This window comes from Clarias gariepinus, chromosome 11 (genome assembly GCF_024256425.1).
Source record: "Clarias gariepinus isolate MV-2021 ecotype Netherlands chromosome 11, CGAR_prim_01v2, whole genome shotgun sequence".
Taxonomy (NCBI): Eukaryota; Metazoa; Chordata; class Actinopteri; order Siluriformes; family Clariidae; genus Clarias; species Clarias gariepinus.
The window spans coordinates 31,405,250-31,428,949 of NC_071110.1; the positions used below are offsets into that span (position 1 = coordinate 31,405,250).

General features: G+C 38.2%; 1 protein-coding gene across 4 annotated transcripts; it reads left to right on the forward strand.

Annotated features, from left to right (window-relative positions):
* Window positions 1–756: 756 nt before the first annotated feature.
* kcnj13 (potassium inwardly rectifying channel subfamily J member 13) lies at window positions 757–22,444 on the forward strand. Of its 4 annotated transcripts, none has more exons than XM_053507601.1 (4): window positions 757–896; window positions 15,943–16,445; window positions 19,935–20,513; window positions 20,824–22,444. In XM_053507601.1, the coding sequence occupies exons 2-4, from the start codon at window positions 15,977–15,979 to the stop codon at window positions 20,886–20,888; spliced, it is 1,113 nt and encodes a 370-aa protein (XP_053363576.1). In that variant the 5' UTR covers window positions 757–896; window positions 15,943–15,976; the 3' UTR covers window positions 20,889–22,444. The 4 variants fall into 4 exon arrangements, with proteins under 4 accessions (XP_053363576.1, XP_053363579.1, XP_053363578.1 ...); XM_053507604.1 differs by having other exon boundaries at window positions 19,935–20,500; XM_053507602.1 differs by lacking the exon at window positions 757–896 and adding an exon at window positions 12,455–12,532.
* Window positions 22,445–23,700: the final 1,256 nt, after the last annotated feature.

The following is a 23,700-nucleotide window of genomic DNA, read 5'->3' on the forward strand; positions in this document are numbered from 1 at the left end:
TTGCTGAACGTAACAGAATCTCGTTCCTCAAAGGCACTGATTTTTGCGAAATGCGAAGAATGCCAGATTTCGATTGACGTTTTGGCATTCCTCTCACCTTTGACCCTTTGCTCTCACCCATTACAAAACCCCAGCTGAGACCTGTGATTACTGGTTGCGAAACTTCCTCTCTCCTCTGGTGATTTGACCTCAGACTGATGTGTGACCCTTGACCTCGATCCAGAAACCAATCGGAGGTGTTGTGTGAAAGAAAAGCCAATTAGACCACAGAACCTACAAACCAAGTGATTTTACATAGCCTCCGACAGAATGTGACATCAGATGGGAATTAATAAAATAATGCAGAAGGGACTTTGCATTAACTCATCACACACACACACACACACACAGAGCGAGAGAGTCTGTCAGTGATGGACAACATGAAGACACAAAACAAATGCTGAAATTCCAAGACTTTCAAGCAACAGCTGTCCCCTTTGACACTTACACACACACTTACACTCACAAACACACACACATTTAGCCTCTAGGTGTTTCTCTCCTTACTTTCCCTGTCTTTTTCTCAAGCACTTCTAATTGGCCCCACACTGAGTAATGTGACCAATGGGCTGCTGTGCTGGCGTTCTTCTGTGTGTTTGTGTGTCTGTGTATGTCTGTCTAAGTGTGTGTTTCTGCATGTGTGTGCGTGTGTGTATGTGTGCGTGTGTGTGTGCGTGTGTCATTGAGTGTTTGAGTGTGCTCAGGAGCTGATCAGGAAATCTCAGGCTCCCTGCGTCCTCTACAGAAGAGTTTTTGGAAGGCTCTGACTCTCTGAGTTACATTTGGAACTACAATTCTACAAAAGTTTCACTTGTGGGATAAAAAAGACAGACGAGAGTCCAGAGGAGACCAGTGAGGTGAGAGACAAGATATATATCTATACAAATACAGTAGTGAATAAGTTCTTATGTCAAAATAGAAACAATTTGAATGGAGTAAGACGTTTATGAGGTTGCATCAATTGCACCATTGGTGTGAATTTCTTTTTTTTGGAAAAAATAGTAATAATTCATAAAGTAAGTTTAACAACCAATCGACTGAAAAGAAAAGTACAACATAATGTACACTATATACCCTGACAAGCAGGTTCTCAAAGCGTTTAAGGAAATTTATTGCATTAAATCATTCAAGTTTTCAACCTCAGGTTATAAAAATTGATTGTAGTTTAATACTGTATTGAACACATGTGTAAACTTAAATGGACTAAGCCTGAGTAGCTACTACTTAATGCCAGTGTTTTGCTTCTACTATAATTGATTTTACACAAACTTATTACAGCACATTGAAATTCTTTTACACATATCCAAGCTTGTTAGGAAGCAGAGTCAGACAGGACACAGCATTCCTGGAGCAGAGTGCGTTAAGGGACTTAGTGGAAGCTTGTCAGTTTTCGGGCTTAAACCCTCAAACCTCTGATTAGTACCTGAAAGCCTTAACTGTTGAGCTTCTGCCTTCTCCATGTTCTTGTTTTTTTCAGAAATGTGCAATGTGCAACCGTTTTTTGTATCATCCATCAAACAAACCTATACACATCTCAGAATTTAAATCATGAAAAATGCATAAAAATATCTAAAAAGAATTCAAATTCAACTTTAACATACATACATTAAAAGATTTTCTTAAAACCTGTTTCAGGCTAACAGTATAGTAAAACATTGTCTAAACTTGAGCGAAAAAATGCCTTATAATAGTAATAATTAAAAAAATACAAATACCTAGAAATTGTGTAGTAGGTCTCATTGAAAAATATGGCATCTCTGGGTTCATACAATTATTTTGCTACAGTATGTCTTTAAAATTAAAACAAACCCTTAAACAACAAATAAAAACTTAGTATTAGGTAAAAATGTTATTTCCCAGCTAAAATGTAATGTGGTAACTGTAATAACTAACCGTCATCACTTACTGTAATCTCCACTGATAAATCTTGTTCTAAGTTCAACCTTCAAGTACATCAACATGCAAAAAATGTAAATATGACACCGATATGTAGCCATAACATATAACTGAAACACATGCTAATGTACATACAGAACTTACTGTAATATTAAGATGAATATTAATTAGAAGCCAAAGTTTTAGCTAGCCAGCTATTTAGTTTTCTTGGCTAGTTTTGTTTTTTATTTATGTTGTTACTTTCATGTAGCACCTTGGTCCAGGAGGAGCATTGTTTCATTTCACTGTGTAATAGACTGATAGTGTAATGTAGTGAAATGTTGATAATGTTATGTAAAAGAGAATTTGAAGATTATAATTGAATACTATTTTTGCTTAATTATATTACTTAAAAAAATTGAAATCAACACAGTCGGACAAAACTTTTAAGAATTATTGAATACTGCTAGCCAGTCAAAAAGAAGTATATATAACATGTTTTACACACTCTTATTTTTTGTGGGTGTTTAGGTAAATATTAAGATTTAGTAGTGAGAGGTTTGATTCAGTTCACTCAGGTAGTAAATGAGCAGTTTATTGATCTGAGCCAAAGTAATGACATGTCTTAGCTAAATATAGTGGTGCTTGAAAGGAAAGGTGGTGAGAAAGATTTTAATTTTAACTCCTATAAATTATAATAGAAGTACTGAAATGAAATTATTGTATATATATTTTTATACGGTATATATATATATATATATATATATATATATATATATATATATATATATATATAGGTCACATTATTGGCCTGCATAAAGCAAAGAAATTAGGTAATTCGATTTTTAATTACTGGAACTGGGTTAAGAACGCTTCAACATATTATCAAACCTAGAAGAATAGTACTGAATCGTCATCTTTGAGAAAGAAATGTCATAACAAATCATCAAGTTGCATCGTAAAAAAAATCAACAGTAAAAACCAGAGGTATGTTTAATAGTGAAAGTAAGAGCATTTACACACACACACACACACACACACACACACACACACACACACACACTGTGATAAGAACTTACAGGATTCCGTCTAAACAGCAGTGTGGCCATAAGAAAACCACTTTTTTGTGAAACTCATCAGAAAAAAAAGGCTTCAGCGGGCATACAGAATGCCATGTGTTCTGATGAGTCAAGATTCCAGAGCGATGGGTGTGTCAGGGTAAGAAGGGAAGCGTAAAGTCTCTGAAGGCAGTGTTATGATCTGGGGTTGCTTCAGTTGTTCAAGTCTAGGTTCAGCAAGCTTATGTGGAAATTAAATTAAGTCAGCTGACAACCCGAATGTATTGAATGACCAGATTGTCACATTTATGGAGTTTTTCTTCCCTGATGGAATGGGTATATTTCAGGACTTATTGTGAAAAAGTGATTCTAAGAGCATGAGAAATTATTGTGTGGCAGGGGTAGCTCAGTGGTTAATATGTTGGACTCCTGATCGAAAGGTCACAAGTTAAAACCCCAGCACCACCAAGTTACCACTGTTGGGCCCTTGAGCAAGGCCGTCAAATGCAAGTGTACTATTAGATAAAATGTACGTAACTCTGGATAAGAGTGCCTGACAGATGTAAATACTGTAATCAAATCTAAAAGCAATTGAATGAAATCTTAGAGTGAGAGACCCTTTTTGGACAGATATTATGTTTGCTTCAGATTTATTTGAAGGACTGTATTCCCCAATCTGTACAGCAGTCCTGTCAGTAATTCTTGCTGTTATTTTGCTGGTTTGTTTAGATTATCATTCCTAATGTAATAGCTCATTCACACCCATTTGGGGCATAACACTACATAACACGATCCGTGGAAAACTTGTGGTTTATCAAAGAAAAAAGTGAATGTGATGAAGATTTCTGTGCTTTCTGTGTATGTTCTTGTCAACATTTACTGTCAGCGCTTTGTAACTGATATTAAGGATAAAAATGTTTCCACTTTGCTGTGGTTATTATTTTTGTATTATTAAGTTAATATATTTTTTTTTAAGTGGTGACGGAACATCACATCTGTGTTTTACTTTCCTTAAACAGCAGATCCTGGAGCAGCCTAGTATCTAGCCAATGAACAGGCTAGTAGTTAGCCAGTGAAGAGGCTAGTAGTTAGTTAATAAACAGCTAGTAGCTCGCTAATGAACAGCTAGAAGTTAGCTAATGAACAGCTAGTAGCTAGCTAATGAACAGCTAGAAGTTAGCTAAAAAAAAAAACAGGCTAGAAGTAAGCTAATGAACAGGCTAGTATTTAGCTTATGAAATGCTAGTAGTTACAGTAGTTAACAAACAGGCTAGTAGTTAGCCAGAGAACAGGCTAAATAGACAAAATTATTAAGATATTCTTTACCATAAATTTTCTTTTTCAACAGTGTTTTACAACCATTGGAGTGTGTGTGTGTGCGTGCGTGTTTAAGAGAGAGAGAGAATGTTTATTCATCTTTACTTAATATCCTTTATCCAGCATATTGAAAAAAATCACAGTACAATCTACAAATCTAAATTAATTAGCATAGTACTTACCCAGTGAATAGGCTAATATTTAGCTAGGGAGCAGACTAGCCGTTAGCTAATAAACAGCTAGTAGTTAGCTAATGAGCAGGTTAAATGCACAAAATTATCAACATAATTTTTTGATGGCTGTTATTCTTTACCATAAATTTTCTTTTTTAACAGTGTTTTACAACCATTGGAGTGTGTGTGTGTGTGTGTGTGAGAGAGAGAGAGAGAGAGAGAGAGAGAGAGCTCATCTTTACTAAATATCCTTTATCCAGGATATTTTTTAAAAATCACAGTACAATCTATCATCTATCTACAAATCTAAATTAATTAGCATAGTAGTTAGCCAGCGAGTCAGCCAGCTGGCCAGTTAATAGTTAATAGGCTAAATGCCAGGGAGTGGTAACTGCAGACTAGTAGTTACCTGTAGCTAATGAACAGCTAGTAGTTAGCTAATGAACAGCCTAGTAGTTTTGGCTGTTAACAGGCCAGTAATTAGCTAATGAAATGCTAGTAGTTAGCTAATAAACAGGGTAGTAGTTAGCCAGTGAACAGGCTAGTAGTTAGCTAATAAACTAGTTATATGGTTAGCTAATCATTAGTTAGCTAATGAAGTTAGCTAATGAATCACCCTGACACTATTGTTTTGTGTGTAATGTTCATTCATCTTTATTAAATGCTTAATCCAGGATATTGAAAAAAAGCACAGTACACTCTACAATTTAAACTAATTTGCATAATGCTACACCAGGGTAATATTACATCATGTGGGGTACATAATCTGAACAACGCTAAAGAAAAAAAAGATAACTTATATTAGGTACATTAACCAGTTAACCACTTAAACAATTTTAGAGCCCTAGTACAATTAAAATACAGATGGAAGGAAAAAGACAAAACATATAATGTACATACAAATTCTAATGGTTATATATACACTATATGGATAAAAGTATTTGGCCAAACCTGTTCATTATTGAATTCAGGTCTTGTAATCCATCAGGCCCCTTATCCCCAGTAAAGGGCAATCTTAATGCTTCTGCAAACCAAGGCATCTTGAACTAGGCTCTGCTTCCAACTCTGTGGCAACAGTTTGGGGAAGGCTCTTTCCAGTTCCAACATGCCCCAGTGCACAAAGCAAGACTATCAGGGCATGGTGTGATTAGTTTGATGTGGAAGAACTTGACTGGCCCACTCAGAACCCTAACCTCAACCCCATCGAGCACCTTTGGGATGAACTGGAACGGAGACTGTGAGCCAGGCCTTCTCATCCAACACCAGTGCCTGACTTCATAAATGCTCTACAGAATAATTGTTTAATGAATTTTCAATTAAATTTTATTTATATAGTGCTTTTAACAATGGTCATCGCCTCGAAGCAGCTTCACAAAATTAAAAGAAGACTCGCTGTGAATCATGATGAACCGTACTTATGGCCATTGCGTGAAACCGCGTAGATAGGGGTATAAATAGTTAAAAGATTATGGGCCAAACTTCGCTGAGTGATGATGGTAGAATAATTATAAACGTTTTGACTAAAACAACATGCATGAGGAATCACAAAGGAGTTTTTTTTTTTTTTTTTTGCAATTGAAAAGAACTCGAACTGGTTACTTTTAATTTTGTAGAGTAATTAGTTACTTTAAAAAGTAACGTCCTCCAACACTGCTGGGAACTACCAGTAACCCAGAGTTTTGTGATCTTAAAGAACGCTGCGTATTGTGTGTATGTCCCACAGAAAAACTCCTTCCAAAAAGAGTGAACGGGGGTCTGGAGCCTATCCCAGGAGACTTAGGGCATGAGCTGCAAAAGGGGGACCGACTCTATATTAAAGTGCATGTACATGTATGTCATTGCAGGTTTGGCCAAATAATAATGTCCATACATTTGCTTTCATTTGTTTAATCACTTTTGTGAATTGTCTCCTGTGAATAAGTCGTCTCTCTTCAACTCTCCTTTTGTGAGTTGCTTTTATTTTCTTTCTTCCAGACATAATGCACATTATTGCTCATTTATTTATTTGTTCATCCATAGTACCTGCTTTGCTTCCATGGAAACCATGTCTAAGCTTCAATAAGATTTATTAAATCTTAATAATGAATCGTCTTATGGAGCTGTGAGTAATGATAGATAAATTACATTAACAATATATGAAGTACTTTTGCCTTAAACCTTTGTTTCGTCATTAGTTCTACTACTAACATTTAACATAATATTTTTTTTTTGACAAACCGGACTGTTTATGTTTGTGTATTATGATTTTGTTTCTTCGATCTCTGCTCCAAAAATAGTTCGTACAGGATTTAGAGTCAAAATTTGCCAAGCAACAAACATTTTTTTTTACTTTTTAGAAAATTTTATTAAGCTTTTTGTTTATTAATTGCTCAAGTTTCATGTTAAATTGTACATTCAGACAGTCACTTTAACAGCTGAAGTTTATCCAATTTAGCCAGGATGTCCCCACTCCTGGAATGTCTATACCACATCATCATCTATACCACTTTATCTTGTATTCAGGGTCACGGGGCCCAGGACCCTATCCCAGGAGGCTTAGGGCACGAGGCGGGGTACACCCTGGACAGGGTGCCAATTCATGGCCACAGGGCACACACATACATACACTCACTCACACACACTACGGGCAATTTGGGAACCCTAATTAGCCTAATCTGCAGGTCTTTGGGCTGTGTGAGGAAACTTGTGTACCCGGAGGAAACAAACCAAGCATGGACAGAACATGCAAACACCATGCACACAGAGACAGAAATCGAGCCTGGCCGGGAATAATAATAAAAATTACTGCACATTAAAATAAAGCCTGATTTGTAGCAGCTCCCATGTGGAAAAAAATCCAGCAACCCTCTTTAAAAAATAGTTGAAGTTAAGGGGAGGGAATAGCCCTGTGGTTAAGGTGTTGTTAATCATGTAATACAGATAGAGATGCATGTACAGATTCATAGCTTCAGAAGATCTGATCAGGAACTTAATCACATTAAGGCCTATCTGATTAAGAACTGATTAAGGACCATATCCCATTGTTGCATTTGGATATAAAGACATCTATACCCACGGATACTTATCTCTCTCTCCCCCTCACTACACTAACTAATCAGTCAATAGATCAGCCAGTATTGACCACCATTGTGTCTTTAAAAAGGAGCGACTTTTTAGACTAAAGGTGAAAATGCAAGTGTGAACATTTAAAAATTGTATGTCTTGTAAAGTGTATGTCTTGTATATGGGTCTATATAGTATACACTATACAAGGACGAGGGTTCGAATCTCACCTATAGTTTGTGTGTGTGTGTTTGAAGTTTGCATGTTCTCCCTGTGATGGGTTTCCTCTGGGTACTCTGGTTTTCTCCTACAATACAATAAGGCATGCAGGTTTATTAGTATTCCAATATTGCTCATAGTATATAGGTGCGAGAGTGTTTTTTTGAGTGTGTGTGTGTGTGTGTACCCTGTGAAGGGCTGTTTCCCCATCCAGGGTATACCATGCACTGTGCTGTATGTTCCCTGGGACAGGCTTCAGGCCCGCCCGTGGTCTACACTAGATATGTGATATAAATAATAATAATAATCATAATCATAATAAAGTACGGCAAAAATCATCAGGGCATACTGGGTATTTTATGTATAGCAATTGAGCAACTGCAATATATTCTGTTTGTGTGTGTGTGTGTGTGTGTGTGTCTGTGCATGATACTCACATGGTCTGCTGAAAGACAAAGACCATGGTGTGTAGAGGAAAATAAACCCGAATTTATACCTTCATAGATGAGCTTTTTAAACAATACTGGAACACAGCTTACACACATACACACACACCAGCTAAGATAAACCATTGATCTGCAGGGCAAACATTGCATGTGTGTGTGTATGTGTGACACTCACATGGTCTGCTGAAAGACAATGACCACTGTGTGTCTATAAAATAGTACATTAACTTAAATTTATACCTTCGTACTGTAGATTAGCATTTCAAACCAGCATGCACATACTGTATGCACACACACACAAACACACACACACTTACGCACACAGACAAATAGAACACATACTTTCAGATAAGGCTTCAATAAAAAAAATTAACATGTATATTAGAAATGAAACATTTGAACATGCTGTGATTGAAGATTAGTCCTTGACACGGTGGCGTGACACACTCCGACTCAAATGTTACAGTTACTACTGCGAAGTGGATTATTTTTCTATAATAGTGTCCCAAAGTGTTTTATTCCTCGGTAAGTGAGGGCAATTTATGCATTTACTGCTAGTGAGAAAACTCTTACAGAAAAATCTACATTTATGCATTTTATATTGTTTGCTAAATACCAAAAGGATTTTGAGTTTGTTTATTAATAAAGCTTACTCTAGATCAAATGATGCGTCTGCCGTACATGTGCAATAGAGACAATGAGGTATGAAAACAAACACATTAATATAATATGTGACAGGTGTTCAAGTCAATCCAGGACTTTTGATTGTACAGAACACATAAGAGTTATGAGAGTTGGATACCATCAAGGTGAAAAGTTTTTTTTTTTTTGGGGGGGGGTCTGGATTTTCTCCCTAATTTAGTCGTGTTCAAATCCTCCCCGTCACTAGGGGGCTCCCACATTAAGGCTACTACTACCATTCAGCCGGGAGGGCTGAAGACTATCCCGTGTTTCCTCCGAACCGCGTGACGTCAGCCGACCGCATCTTTTTCGAACTGCTTGCTCACGCACCGTTAGGGGTGGAGTAACAGACTCGGAGGAAAGCGCTAGCCGCTCCTTCCGCGTGCGCGAGCTCACAGACGCCCCTGATTGGCTGTAGAGCCGTGATGTGGGAGCACAAAGTACCTCTCATCCCTCCCCTCTGAGAGAGCTCGGCCAATCAGCTCTCTCTAGGCCTCCGGCTGTGAGAGGTAACAGCATCACCCCGGGGCCCGAACCAGCGATCTCCGGATGATAGGGCGAGCGCTTTACCACTGCATCACTCGGAGGCCAAGGTGCAAAGTTTTGATTGGACTGCACTGCTTTACACCGGCCTCCCAGGAGAAATGCTTTAATGGCCCAGACATGTGGAAATGATGTGGCAATAACTCCCAGCCGAGTTCCTGTAATGTGCAAGTGGTAGATTGTTTAACCGTGTGTCCAGTTCCCACAAGTTTGCAGACAAGTTATCTGTTCATTTTCAAGGATTAGGTGTTCCACTTACTAAACGCCTACAGGATCCCGGGCCGGGGATCGTCATTCACGGACCTACGGCTTTCTTTAAAAAGTTTTTTTTTTTTACCATTCACCCAAAATTTTATCACAAGTCCAAATTTCAACCCTTATAGAAAAGCCACTTGAACACCCTTTATAGAAACTGTGATAAATCTCCATAATTTATTATGACTTACTTATATTGAACTCATAATTGAGATCGCCAAAGAACAAAACAAACATTATAACGTATAGCGTGGTCTCTAATGTCAAATGGTAAAAAAAAAAAAAGATGGAACAGAATCAATCAGATGTATAGAGGCCTAAGAGCACCAAGCGAATACTTGTCCAACGTCCTGCCTCGGAGGCTTACAGATTTACACCAGTCCATTTCTCCGTGATTTTTCCACGCTAAGCGAGTTACATGCTGTATGGCCCAGCGGGCGGCCCGGGTAAACATTAGCTCAGCTGCGTGTGTCTGACAGATGCCGAGGAGCAGGGTCAATCGTTTCACTCTTTTTTTCCCCCTACCCATTTTTCCATCCCTCACTCTCGGGTCGCCTCCACAGGCCCTGCAAGAGGGACTCGGAAACCCGGCTCGAGAACTGTTGAGAGGAACACAAGAACACACAAGACGTTTGAAAAACTTGAAAACAGGCTCAGAAAATGTTGGAACGCTGGAACAGGTCGGAAACGCGCTCATACATCTCACTGTACACAGTGGTCAGAGTGTGCAAACAGTTTAAGGGAGGGATGGCGGGCTCAAACTGTGAAGGACGTAACCATGGCGGACTTAAAAAAGTCGAGCTGCCCGAGAAAACAATGACGTCACGCCACAACTGCTGCGGCTTGCAAAGCGTTGATGAGCTCCAGGAATGATTTGGTGATTTCGCTTCTGATTTGTCTCGATTCATTTTCTAGAACAGCAGCTGTGGCAGTATTGCAGTTCCAAATCACAGGTTTATATTAACGTGCATGTCATCGCTTTCATAGTAACAATTTATCGCATAGAATCCGTGGCCTGTCACATCAAGTACGATATTAGATCACATTTTGGGTGATTTGAGTTCTGCGTATTTCCCAATTCCCGATTCAGTAAGCTCCATTATGATATTAAGTTTATTAGTGTATCTTGTCCAGTTCCGTTGGAGTAACCAGCTTGGAAAGCGTCCATTAAAGTGCTTTAAAACAATGTTTAATTAAAAACTTTCAATTCTGCTGAAAAATCTGAAAAATAAGTTATGAAATGTTCATAAAGGAGACGTAAAGATGTAAAAAACCTCATGTAAGGAAAATGAGAGGCTGATGAGGAAGCGAATGTTTGCAGCTGCTATAACCTAAGCGAGAACACAAACAAACTTGTTTCGTGGACATTCCATGAGTAGCTATAACAGACAATAAATAATATAAAAGTCCCACAAAAAAGTTTCCCAACAATTACATTTTCAATTAAACAGCATGTCCTACTTATTACCTATATGCATACAGTTACACATTATAATTTAGGTCCCTGAAAACCAGGTTTGAGCCTGATATCATTTACATTACAGCAGCTATGAAGTGACGGATGACTTTCCTGTAACAGAACACTCTGGTTTTTTTTATTCTTTATTGGCATTTTGTTGTCTAAATAGACATTGACTTCAGCTTTGATAAATCGTACTTTGCTCTAAATAACAACCCTTTATTATGGAACGTTAAATTTATTAAATACACAGGTATTCCCTGATGTTTTTAAATCAATATCTGGGTACAAAAGTGAAGCGACATCATCATGTTTCCTAGTGGTAACATTGCAGCTTCCTTCAGGTTTTGATGCAAACGCTAGTTACATTGTGAAGATAACTTATGGTGTATTAACGCTAACGTTAATATTGCATAATAATGTCATTAATTGCATCATTTAAAAAAATCTTAACACAAAGTTCTATAGTTTCAATTTAAGTGGTAAAAATATGCTATTTTGAAGCCGGGTTTAGACGTATAGCTCATCATATTAAGTTTAGCATTTTCTAAAAAAAAAATATATATATATATATACTTTTTTGTGAAATAAAAAATTATTTTTAGGTTATAACTCTAAAATTATGAGCAAAACATGTGACTAACAGATTATTAGATTTAACTAGATATTGTTTACGTTTAACGTACTGTACAAATGTTTTTTGTCGTTGCATTTGTTAAAATAATTATAGTGAAAATATATTAAAATTTATTCTGCATTTATGTAATACGGTTGTAGATAATAAATCCAAATCCAAAGTCAGGTTTTAGATCTGGGATATGTTTTTTTTTTCTTTAATTCAGTGAGCATGATGTTTATATATTAGCTAAATTGTGCTGTGTGTGTGCGTGTGTGTGTGTGTGTGTGTGTGTACACAAAGAGACACAAATGCAAAGAGACAGAATTGATATTCTCAGCACGCACAAACAGCACCGGATGCATTCAACGTGTGTGTGTGTGTTTAGGTGTGTGTGTGTGTGTGTGTGTGGTGAGCGAGGGTGTGTGAGGCTCCCTCTGCAGGACTCAAACAAAAACTTCGTAACGCTCCATTTAGAAGGCTGTAAATGTTCTCTCATCTGTTCTTCAGGTGACACAATCGTGACAGAGTTTTACCAGTTCTTCTTTATTTTTTTCAAAAAAAAAGTTTAGAAAGGGGCAGGGTTTCACACTGGGCCACGTCCAATGAGAATGAGCGGATTAGTTAAATAGTGCTGCGATTGTTGGGATGGAGAGATACGCCAAGTTACAAAGTTACAGCATATCTTTATATAAAGAGGACATGAAGGACTGAGGGATGAGAGTGTGTTAGTGAGTGAGTGTGTGTGTGAGAGAGAGAGAGAGTCTGCCTGCACTGGGGCAACACAGAGACACCGCAGCGTACTGAAGGTATTTATTTAGTTAGTAAGTTATTTCCCTTATACATTGTTCTTACTGAATGAAGTTTAAAATGATTTTTTTTTGTATGAGAGTGTGATTGATCAGTGATGACAGGTCGAGCGCTACTGTGTGTGTATGTGTGTGCATGTGTGTGTGTGTGTGTGAGAGAGAGAGAGAGAAAGACAGAGAGAGACAGAGAAAGAGAGAGAGTGAGACGGCACAGGGAGAAAAGGTCAAGAAAAACGAAAAACAGCTTGACAGAGAAATGAAGAAAGATAAGAAAACAAAGAGGGAGACAGAGAGTGAGAGAGAAAAATGGGACAGGATCTGGACGAAGGGAGAAAAAAAGAAAGGCAAATAGAGAAAGAAGTAAAAGTAAGAGAATAAAGAATTGATAAGGAGAAAGAAAGCCAGCTGACAAAGAAAGTGAAAGACTCAGGAAGATGAAAGGGGAGTGCAGAGAGAGTGAAAACAAGCATAAACGGAGAGAGAGAGAGAGAGAGAGAGAGAGAGAGAGAGAGATGTGTAAGAAAGAGGAAGAAAAAAGAGAGAGGACATAAAAATAAAGAGCAAGAGGATGAATGAATTTGTGGGGACTAAAAGGAAAGAAGTTAAGGAGGTCTGGAGAGAAGAAAAAAGAGAAGGACAGAAAAAGGAAAGACAACAGTTAGGAAATGTAAAGAAAAGGAGAGAGGGAAAAGAAGGACGAGGAGAAACAGTAAAGACATGAGATGCTGGGAGAAGGGAGGAGAGAGAGAAAGAGAGAGAACTGTCACTCTGTAGCTAATGTGTTACATCAAGGACATGCACTGTGCATCACACACACACACACACACACACACACACACACACACACACTTGTGTTCTCTTCTCGCTCAGCATTCTCAGCTCTTTTTCTATCACTGGTGGGGCATCATGTGGATTCTGTTATACTGGTTATACTGGTCATATTGTACTGGTTCAGAAGGTGTTATAGGACAACATGCAGAGATCTATGTAACTTGTGACACACACACACACACACACATTGCCATAGGTATTGCCTCCAAATATGCATCATGGGATATTCACATGACGTTTAATTATTTAGTCCTTAAGCTAAAACACACAAACACACACACACACACACACACATACACACACACACATATCTCTCTTTCTCTCTGTCAGTTATAACCTTATTGCCCAAAGCATCCAGAACAAAGCTGAAACAATCCTCATCATTCTTTCTCAGTCTGTTCACTCTATTCCTGTAATGTTTTTTTTTTATTTCTGTCTCACTCCAGTCTTCCAGATGAAAACACAGCTTTCAGTACTAATCACTTCTGCAGGGTTACACTCCAACATCACAATTATTGTACAGGAAAGGGATTAAACTTTATGTACTCACACACACACACACACACACACACACACACACACACACACACACACAGAGTAAAACATCACTAATTGAATCACCTGCCGGGCAAAGGATCACAGAACCATCTCTCTCTCTCTCTCTCTCTCTCTCTCATTTTATTCCAGGAAAATCATTTTAGTTTGGTTAGAATACTTAAAATTAGGAATAAAAGCTCATTTTTGCTTGTGTAAACCCAGACCAATACAAAAATTTGAACAATAACGCAGAAGATGTTTTTTCTCATGTTACCTCAGCATACGTATTTAATCCGTCCCAGAGGCGAGTCCTCAAGCTGAAATTACATATTGCAAAACACATTTTCCCATATGAAATAATGTAAATGCAGATAATCTGTTTCAGCCTCCCAGAAAACATGTACAATATTACCAATTTCCAAATACCAAATTTTTGCATGTGAAAACAATCAAAACATTTCGAAAAGACGTGTAAATGAAGTAAAATATGAAATGAATAGACATTAAACCTCACTTAACCTTAATTTATGATTCCTCCAGCTCATTAGCATTCAGCACCAGCTGATGTTAAAACCAAGCTGAAAGCGGCTCCCTTTCCTTCTTACTGATGTAATGGGGACGTTTGTGTGCCGAGGTACCACTGTATTTGTTTTGTCTACATCAGCACCAGATCCCCATCTGATAAATGTCTAAAAATAATAAAAAAGGGACTTTTGCATAATAGATCACATTTAAGTCCTAAAATCTTGACATTCTTCACTTACGACTGTGGCACATCAGACTTTTTCATGTATAAAAAGCCAGGTATAAAAGACCAGATCTGCTGGTGTGGCACAAGAACAACAAACTGCAGACACACCGAGGAAGAAAAACATTCAAATCCCTCAGCGTTCCTCATCAGCGAGGATATCATCTTTGTCCAAGAACACAACAAGCTTAATCCTTACTTCCGGAGAAGGCTAAATAAATATCTTAGAACCTTTTATTGAGAAAGTTAGAAGTGTTTAGATCATCTCAGGAGCAGCCTTAACGTCACTGGAGGACATTATGTTATATCATATCGTTATGGATCAACAGGCTTGTCAGGTACTGTCACACACTGCCACTTCCATCAGCACATACTGAAGAAAAAGGAGATTCTGTGCAATGAGATGCTAGATTTCATTCTCTACCCACATAAAAATGTTCACACACGATACCTTCTAACTCCATGGTCGTTCCTGATTTTTATTTCTTTCTACACTATAAAACAATCCTGAAGGCGTTTATCCAAAACACACTATAATCTCCTCTGAACAGTTGATATTGAGATGTTTATCTGCTACTTCTGCTCTGTAAAGCTTCATAACGGCTCTAATCTGAGGTGCTGGTTGTTAATTGGTGATTTCTGAGGCTGGTGACTCTAAATGAACGTCTCCTCTGCAGCAGAGCTCGGTTTTGGTCTTGATTTCCCCCTAAATTCACTCAGTAAATTGTTACTTAATCACCTAATGCCGTATAGTATGTGTTATTTCATATTTTTGAAGTATTGTACTAGAGTGTAGAAACGAATCATTTGACAAAAAACATGAAATTCGAAGGTGTGCCCAAACTTTTTACTACTACTCTAAATGTAAACGGTTCTTTTCTACACAGTGGGAACTTTTTGGACCATGACGTCTTGTACCACGTCAGGCGTTGATGGTTTCCCAGAAGGAATGCAGTCTTTTCTTGTACTACATGTTTTATTTTTGCATATAACAAACTCTTGAGAAATCCTGAGCTCGCGTACGTCTCCTTCTTAGATTTCAGTAGAGATCCAGAGTCACACTCTAAATGAGCCAAACTTCATACGGTGCATATATTTATTATACTACTACAACTTAAAGAATTTATAGACCATATAAAAAAAAAACACTATTCTTCATCTGTAGAGAAGTACTTTAAGTGCCAAAAAACCCATTATTTTACATCAGGAGTACTCTGTGTACTATTTGCACACTATTTGCCTGTTTTTCTGTGATTATTGAAAATGGTTGAGCTTCTTTTCTTAAATATTTCAGGTCCAAATCATCATCCCCTACCCTCCCTGTTGGCATGGCAACCAGCAGCTCATCGTCGCCACTAATGAAAAACAAACCTCAGCGGCAGAGATTGGTCAGCAAGGATGGGCGGAGTCTTATGCGCAGCCCTGCTTCCGGTTTGCGGGAAACATGGGTCGGGGCATTTAAGGACATGTGGGGGGCATGGCTTTCCCTGCGCTGGCGTTGGGTGGTGCTGGCGTTCTGCGGTTCCTTCCTCCTCCACTGGCTGCTCTTTGCTGTACTGTGGTACGTCTTGGCGCGTGCCAATGGCGATTTGGGCGTCGACCACGACAACCCACCTCCCGGGCATACGCTGTGTGTCAAATATGTCACAGGATTCACAGCAGCGTTCTCGTTCGCCCTGGAGACCCAGCTGACCATCGGATACGGGACCATGTACCCCAACGCCGATTGCCCCACAGCCATCGCCCTTCTTGCACTGCAGATGCTGCTGGGGCTCATGCTTGAGGCCTTCATAACTGGTACTTCTTTTTCCAAAAATATTCTATAAACAACATCGAATCATTTACATTCTTCAGTGATATGTTGTGTTGTATGATTGCTGGATGGTTCCCTTTGCAACATTACTCTTCTAGAATTGTCAAATGTTGAGTTAAACTTTGGTTTAGCCAAAAATTCAGCTCACACAACCAATGTTATTTTGCAATAGGTATCAATATATGGTAATTAATAACAGATAAATGTTAAATATTAAGAAAAAAAAACAGCTTCAACTACTGAATAACTGTACATACACTGTAACTTGTGTCAACATTACAGCTAACCAGTGGAAACAAAACCCACAAACGAATTCTGTTGAAATCAGTTAATCTGAGACTTTTCTTAGTGACTCATCAAATGTTTTTTTAGGAAACTTTCAAATTCAAATTGTATTTGTCACGTACACAGACATACACAGTACGATAGGCAGTGAAATGCTTTTTCGACTACCAGTGACCTTAAAATAAAAACTTAAACATAAGAAATAAATATAAATAAAAGGTAATACAGTAGAAAATAAAGTTAACTGGTAAAATATACTGTACAAGTAAAAATAAAGACATATTGCAGTGAAAGAAATATTGCAGAAAAATGAAATTAACTAGTAAAAGTAAAAATATACTGTGCTACCTAAAATAAAATAAAAATAAAAATATACTGTACAAATAAGAACAAAATATATATAATATAGAAATTTTTTAGTTTTAACTTTTTTTTTATCAACCACCTGCTGATCGACAGAGGTCTGTGGTGGCCCCAAGTCCAACCCAAAATATAAAAGGAGGATTGCTTTTAGTGTTACAACACCAAGATGTCTAGTTAAAATGTGGAAGTTATATTGTAAAAATAGGGTCTATGAAACTTAGGAGTCCAGATAAATAAATAATGATCTAATATTTTAGAGTGTGAACAGCTGGAACAGCTTACAATAAATCAGTATTGATCGGGCCCATGGAAATTTATGTTTTTACAGTTAAGCTTCCTGCTGCAAAAAGTTTTGAGATGATATAACTCAGTCTCAATAACATACCCGATCATCAATAACATTAAAAACACTGACAGGTGAAGTAAATAAAATTGATTATCTTGTTACAGTGGCAGCCAGCAAGTGAAGTGGCCAGTTAGCTCAGCTGGTTAGAGCGTGGTGCTAATAACGCCAAGGTCGATGGTTTGATCCCCGTACGGGCCATTACAACAGTTTTGGGCCAGTGGTAGCTCAAAGGGTTCAGGCACTGAGTTACTGATCAGAAGATCGCCGGTTCGATCCCTAGCTCCACCAGGTTGCCACTGTTGGGCCCTTGAGCAAGGTCTTTAACCCTAACTGCTCCAGGGGCGCCGTATCTTTGCTGACCCTGCGCTCTGACCCCAGTTACACTGGGATATGCGAAGAAGCAATTTCCCTCTGGGATTAATAAAGTTCTAATTATTATTATTATTATTATTATTATTATTATTAAGAATTGGTTTTTAAATATGTTTTGTTGGAAGTAGGAAGAAAGGGCTTACTGGGGACTCTGAGTTGTGAAGTCTAGACGACTGGGTCAAAGCATCTCCACAACCGCAGTTTCTTAGGGTGTGTTTCCAGTATGCAGTGGTTTTCAAGCGTAGATAGAAATGAGTCTTTACAAGTTGTTGCATATATGGCTGAGTAGCTGCCACATGGTAGGTGACCCATGTCTGCCTACAATGGGCACGTGAGCATCAGAACTGGACCATGGAGCAATGGAAGAGTTTGGCCTGGTCTGATGAATCACATTTGTTTTTTTTTTTGGATGCCTGGATGTGCAACTCTGAAAGCAAAGGTCCATTTTTTAACGTTATATATTTGTTTCTGATTGGCTGCTGTGGCCTGATTGTCCACGCAGAAACCAACAGGTGATATTCAGTAAGAGCCCTTGTTTTTAGATTTTCATTCAAAGCAAAAAGGTTAGGTCCTTATCAAATATGATCAGTGGAAGCCTTAATGTTCTAATCGCACCCCGCGCGCTCCCTTTTAGCATCCTGCACAAAACACCATTTGCCTTAGCAAACGTCAGTGTCATACTAGCCTATTTTATTACATATAATATTATAAACACATTTTCCCACAGAAAATAATGTAAATGCAAATAATTCGTTCCAGCCTTTCAAAAATATTACCAATCTTAGCAATTTTCAACACTAAAATCATATTTTTGCATATAAAAACAATTAAAACATTTAGAAAAGACATGAAGTAAAATATGAAATATTTTAAATAAATATAGACAGTAATAAATACCTCTTTTAACCTTAAGTTATGATTTCTCTCGGCACCGGCTGCTTTTAAAAAAAGAAACTGAAAGTGGCCCTCTTTTCTTTTGGCTGATATGCTTGATAACATTCTTGTGTCCTCACGAAAAGTTGCTTCACTTGGCTTTCCACTGATCCAAACAAGTTTTGATCGGCAATCGGAAGTACGCACAATCTGGTCGGTTATTGTTTAATTGTTGTCGTTGAATACGCAGTCAATATAGAAATTAAATAAATATATAAAGAGTTATTAAATAAATAATTAGAATTGTTGTTTTTATTTAACTTACTATGGATTTTATATTAATTTAAACACATTTCCCGTTATATTGAACTATATCAGCCTTATACCTTAAAAATACTATCCATAATCACCCAAAGTTTCCTCTAGAGTCTGGTTCCTCACAAGGTTTCCTCTCATTGTCATCTCAGAAAGTTCTTGACTCGCTCATCAGGGATCTAATAATTTTTTTTCCTAATTACCAAATTTTTTATTTTGTAAAGCTGTTTTGCAACAATTACTACTGTTAAAAGTGCTATACAAACAAAATTTTTATTAAATTGGCCTTTGAATTAAATTGGCTCTGGCGCATTGGTGTGTGGCTGGACAGGGCCTGTGGGGGGTGTGATGTGGGGTCTGAAACCGGCTCATCCCCTGGATGTTTAAGCGGATTGGGTTTTGGGCATTTGGAGGCTGGGTTTGTGGCCTGGGGCTCTTTGCCCCCTCGGCCTGGTGCACAGCGGGCTGTGGTGCACTCTTTTATGTAGGACCAGACCCAACAGGCTGGTCTTTGGTCCCGATGGGCACAGATAAGCCTTGGGTCGCCATGAACCTGTCACAAGTTTCCTGATACATAATTGATAACAAGGGTTATTCAATTCACCTGCGAGTGGTCTTAATGTTATCGTTGATAAGTGTATCAATATATGTCAATTTGATTTTATGTATAAAGCATGTTTAACATAAGGCTTTGTCACGAAGGAGCAGATCTCGGCCTCTGCCGACCTAGTAAAGCGAAAATATAGTTCGGCCGTGGAGTCAATCAGTCTCAAAATTTGATGTCTTGTGCATTCTGAGATACTTTTCTGCTCACCACAGTTGCAAAAAGTTATTTTGAGTTATCTTACCCTTTCTTTTAGCACAGCAAGGCTAAGGTAAGGCCTTTTCACCATTTTGTGTCTTCTGTTCTCTCTTTCAGGTGCCTTTGTGGCTAAGTTCTCTCGTCCGCAAAAGCGCTGCAGTGGAATCTTATTCAGTCCGAAAGCCGTGGTGTGTGAAGTCGAAGGTCAACGTTGCCTGATGTTCCGAGTGTGCAACCTGCTCTCGCGGCCGCTAGTTGACGTGTGTGTGAGTGCCGTACTCTATGAGGAACAGGACGATCACACAATCCGCCAAACTGCATTAGATTTCTTGTTGGATGGCTTGGGCTCACGACCTTGCCCACTCTTTCTGTCACCTTTGACCTTTTTCCACCCCTTGACCCCAGAGAGCCCGCTGAATCGTGCCATGCCCCCTTCAGGCCAGTCTCAGTTCGAGTTGGTTGTGTTTCTTTCTGCCTCCCAAGAGGGAACTGGATCCGCCTACCACAAGAGGACGTCCTACTTGGCTGATGAGATTCAATATGGCCGCCGTTTCACCAAGGCGGTCCTACACGGAGAACGGCGGAACAGCGCTCAGGCTATGCGCTTTTTCGACACACATATTTGCCCATATATGGGACCCAACACGTACAGCAACTCTCGGGACAAGGAGTGTGTGGTACAGGTTAATGGAGATGGTAACGATGCAGTAGAATAGCTGTGTGTGTGTCTGTGTGTGTGTGTGTGTGTGTGTGTGTGTGTGTGTGTGTGTCCTCATTTTGTCCTTATCCATTCTGTGCACACCACTTGGCATTTCACTTGAGAACAGCTTCTCAGTCTTACATTTCATTCTATTAATGCTCATAACTAGCCAGAACTTGGTCATATACTAATCACTAGCTAGTACCTGTCTAGTCGCTAGTCCCCAGATAGAATCTGACTGAATCCTTATTAAATTTCAAAACAACAATAAAATGTTTTCTAATTTCACTCAATGCTAATTTACAGATTCTAAACTGCTAGGAGGACCCAACTGGATGCTAATCAAGAGCATGGAAGCAACCACAAGCTAAATCCCACCTAGCCTGTCATTTGAAGCTTTTCATTAAGTTCTTCCTAAGTGAAACCACTAGCATTTCAGACCTACTCCCTGCGACAGTCAGAAACTATACCGTTTTGCATTTGCCCTTCTCTGAAATGCCTAGGTCGATGTTGAAAAATACGCTCCTTCATCAAATTGAGATTCTGAATGGAGAGAAAACTCTATCTTTCACCTTAGAGGACTGGATTTAAGCAACACTCTTCTTCTGAATCACATCTGGACTTAAAAACGAAGAAAAACCATGAAACGGGGATGAACGTTTGCTGCAATGTGTGAGGATTTGAGAATTAACGATTATAACTGATGATTTTAGAGTATGTTGCTTATCGCTAAACAGTTCTACTGCTTATGGGCTATAAATTAGCATTGAGGTGCCAGGTGATTGTGGTACCAGTTAGGAAAAAAAAAGCATGGAGATATGAAACCTTGGAAACATGCAGAATTACATTAGCTGGCCACTTGAGGGGATGGGAATTTGGATTGTTTAATTTTTTTTTTCTGTCCGTTTTTTTTTTAAATATACTTAGCTCTGTCAGCTTTGAGTGTCTAGTTAAACTCTTATACACAATGCTAAGTTCTAACATATAAGCTAAGAACCTGTGTAGTAAAAACCCATTCACTCAAGTGGCAAAGCCTGGACAGTTTTTTGGTTTTTGGTTAGAAGTCAAAGTCACATGAGACATTTTTTTTCCCGTATGAAGGACGAGCAATTAATGGAGTCTGCACATAGATCTGCATGATTATACTGATAGTCGCACACTGTATATAATTTGTTTTTTAATTTTGCTATTAAAACCTAGGTAACACCTTTTTTGTGCATTATTAAAGTACTTATCTTCTCTGAGGATTTGCTCTGAAGGATTTTTATGAGCAGAGGTAAATCGTTAAGTGTCTTTTTTTTTTCCTCTTCTAAGTAATCAATCTAATATATCCTGTAAATCAGAAATCAGAGAGTTTTATATAAGTATTGTTTGTGTGTAAATTGTTATTACCCTTAAGATCTCTTTTTTTTTCCTTTGATGCCAAATGGAAAACATTTCTAAACATTGAATATGGTTTGTACATTAAACTGTGCGGAATAGACTATATGGTCTGTGAAAGAAGTACCATATACTGTACCATTAATGTTAAATTAAATAATATTCTTAAAAAATACTGTATATTTTAACAACTTTTTTGAATACTTTTATATGCAGCGCGATCAGTTATGACACGTCGTCCTCACCCATATCAGTTTAGTTTCATTTTTCCTAACAGTGTCAGACAATTATATCCTTAATGGCCTTCCATAACATACAACAGACGTGTTGAGCAAATTATGGCCCTGACTAGTTATAGACCTACTGTAATTCCCTGGAGAATCAGTGTTATATAGTTTTTCTCAAATAAATTAAAATAAAATAAAAACAGTAGAACGTGTGTCAAGTGTGAATGGTTGAGGCCATAACTGTTATGATATGAGTGATGAGTGATAAGCACAATGCGTTACTGTTAATAAATAAAAAATTGCAGTTGCTGGCAAAATCACTGTGGTATGAGAGACTTTATAATAAAACAGTTTGGGAAATCGTCCACTTTGAAGTGGAAACAATGACTGGCAGTAATTATTATGATCATTCAAAGTGATTTATTCTTTAATTCTTAGATTCCTTCAATGCATCAGGGAAAGAGAGAGAGAAGAGATAATCTTTGTCCTAAACGCCCTTGTCCTAATCTGCATGTCTTCGGACTGTGGGAGGAAACCGGAGTTCATGAAGGAAACCCACCAAGCACAAGGAGAGCATGAAAACTCCCTGCGCACAGACTCCGAGACGGGAATCAAACCTGAACCATGTGCCGTCAACTACGCCACTGTGCCGCTAAATTTGCATTAATCGGAGCTATGGCGTCATGTATTCATATTTTAAGATCTACACGTTACAGACACACATGATTATGTGTTATAATTCCTAATTGTCCAGAATGGAGGCCATAAGACTTTACTGCGGGAGTGTGTTTAGTCCCCGTAACAAACAAGTTGGATTCACTAGGAGTATAACTGGTAAATTATTTTTTAACATTGCCAATGCAGAGAGCGAGAAAAGCCGATTAAAGATTTCAGAGCAGCCATTTTGAGTTGAAAGCTGAGCAGTTGGAAGATGTTCAGGCAGCTTAGTTACATGTGATTTACAGTACTTTTATTTATATGCTTGTTTCTTATTAGCTATGTTTACATGGACAATATTGCTTCTTTCTTCTAAAATCATTCAAATCAAAAATTCCATCTATCTGGTACCAACTATTTCCTTTGTTTACCCTCGTTTGAGGTCAGGTAAGGATTCACATATTTTTCAGACAAATCCCGCCTCATGCCTTATGATTGGTTACAAGAATTCAGCCTCATCTATGATTGGTCAGATGCTTTATGATGTGTGAATCCAATCATTATTCTTTCCTCATCTTGAAATGCAGTGGATGATGGTCTAAAGCAAAGACCAGAAGGAGGAAGTAGAATCTGGCCTTCTGGAGACGCATCAAGTCACCTTACAGTATGTTAGCCCTACTTGGAGCAAACATGCGCTGAAAGAATAAAAGAAAAGGCAATGATCCGACCGGTTGAGCTGTTTATATGATGCGGTTTAATTCCGATTGGGCTGGTATTCAGATTATTAGTGCGATATTAAACTCAGTTATTGTTCCTTTCCTAAAAAAAACACTCAGGAATGAGATTCAAAGATCAAGGTGTTTAGTATATTACCATTTCACATGGGAGGCAGGAGTGAGCTCGGTGTTGGATTATTGAT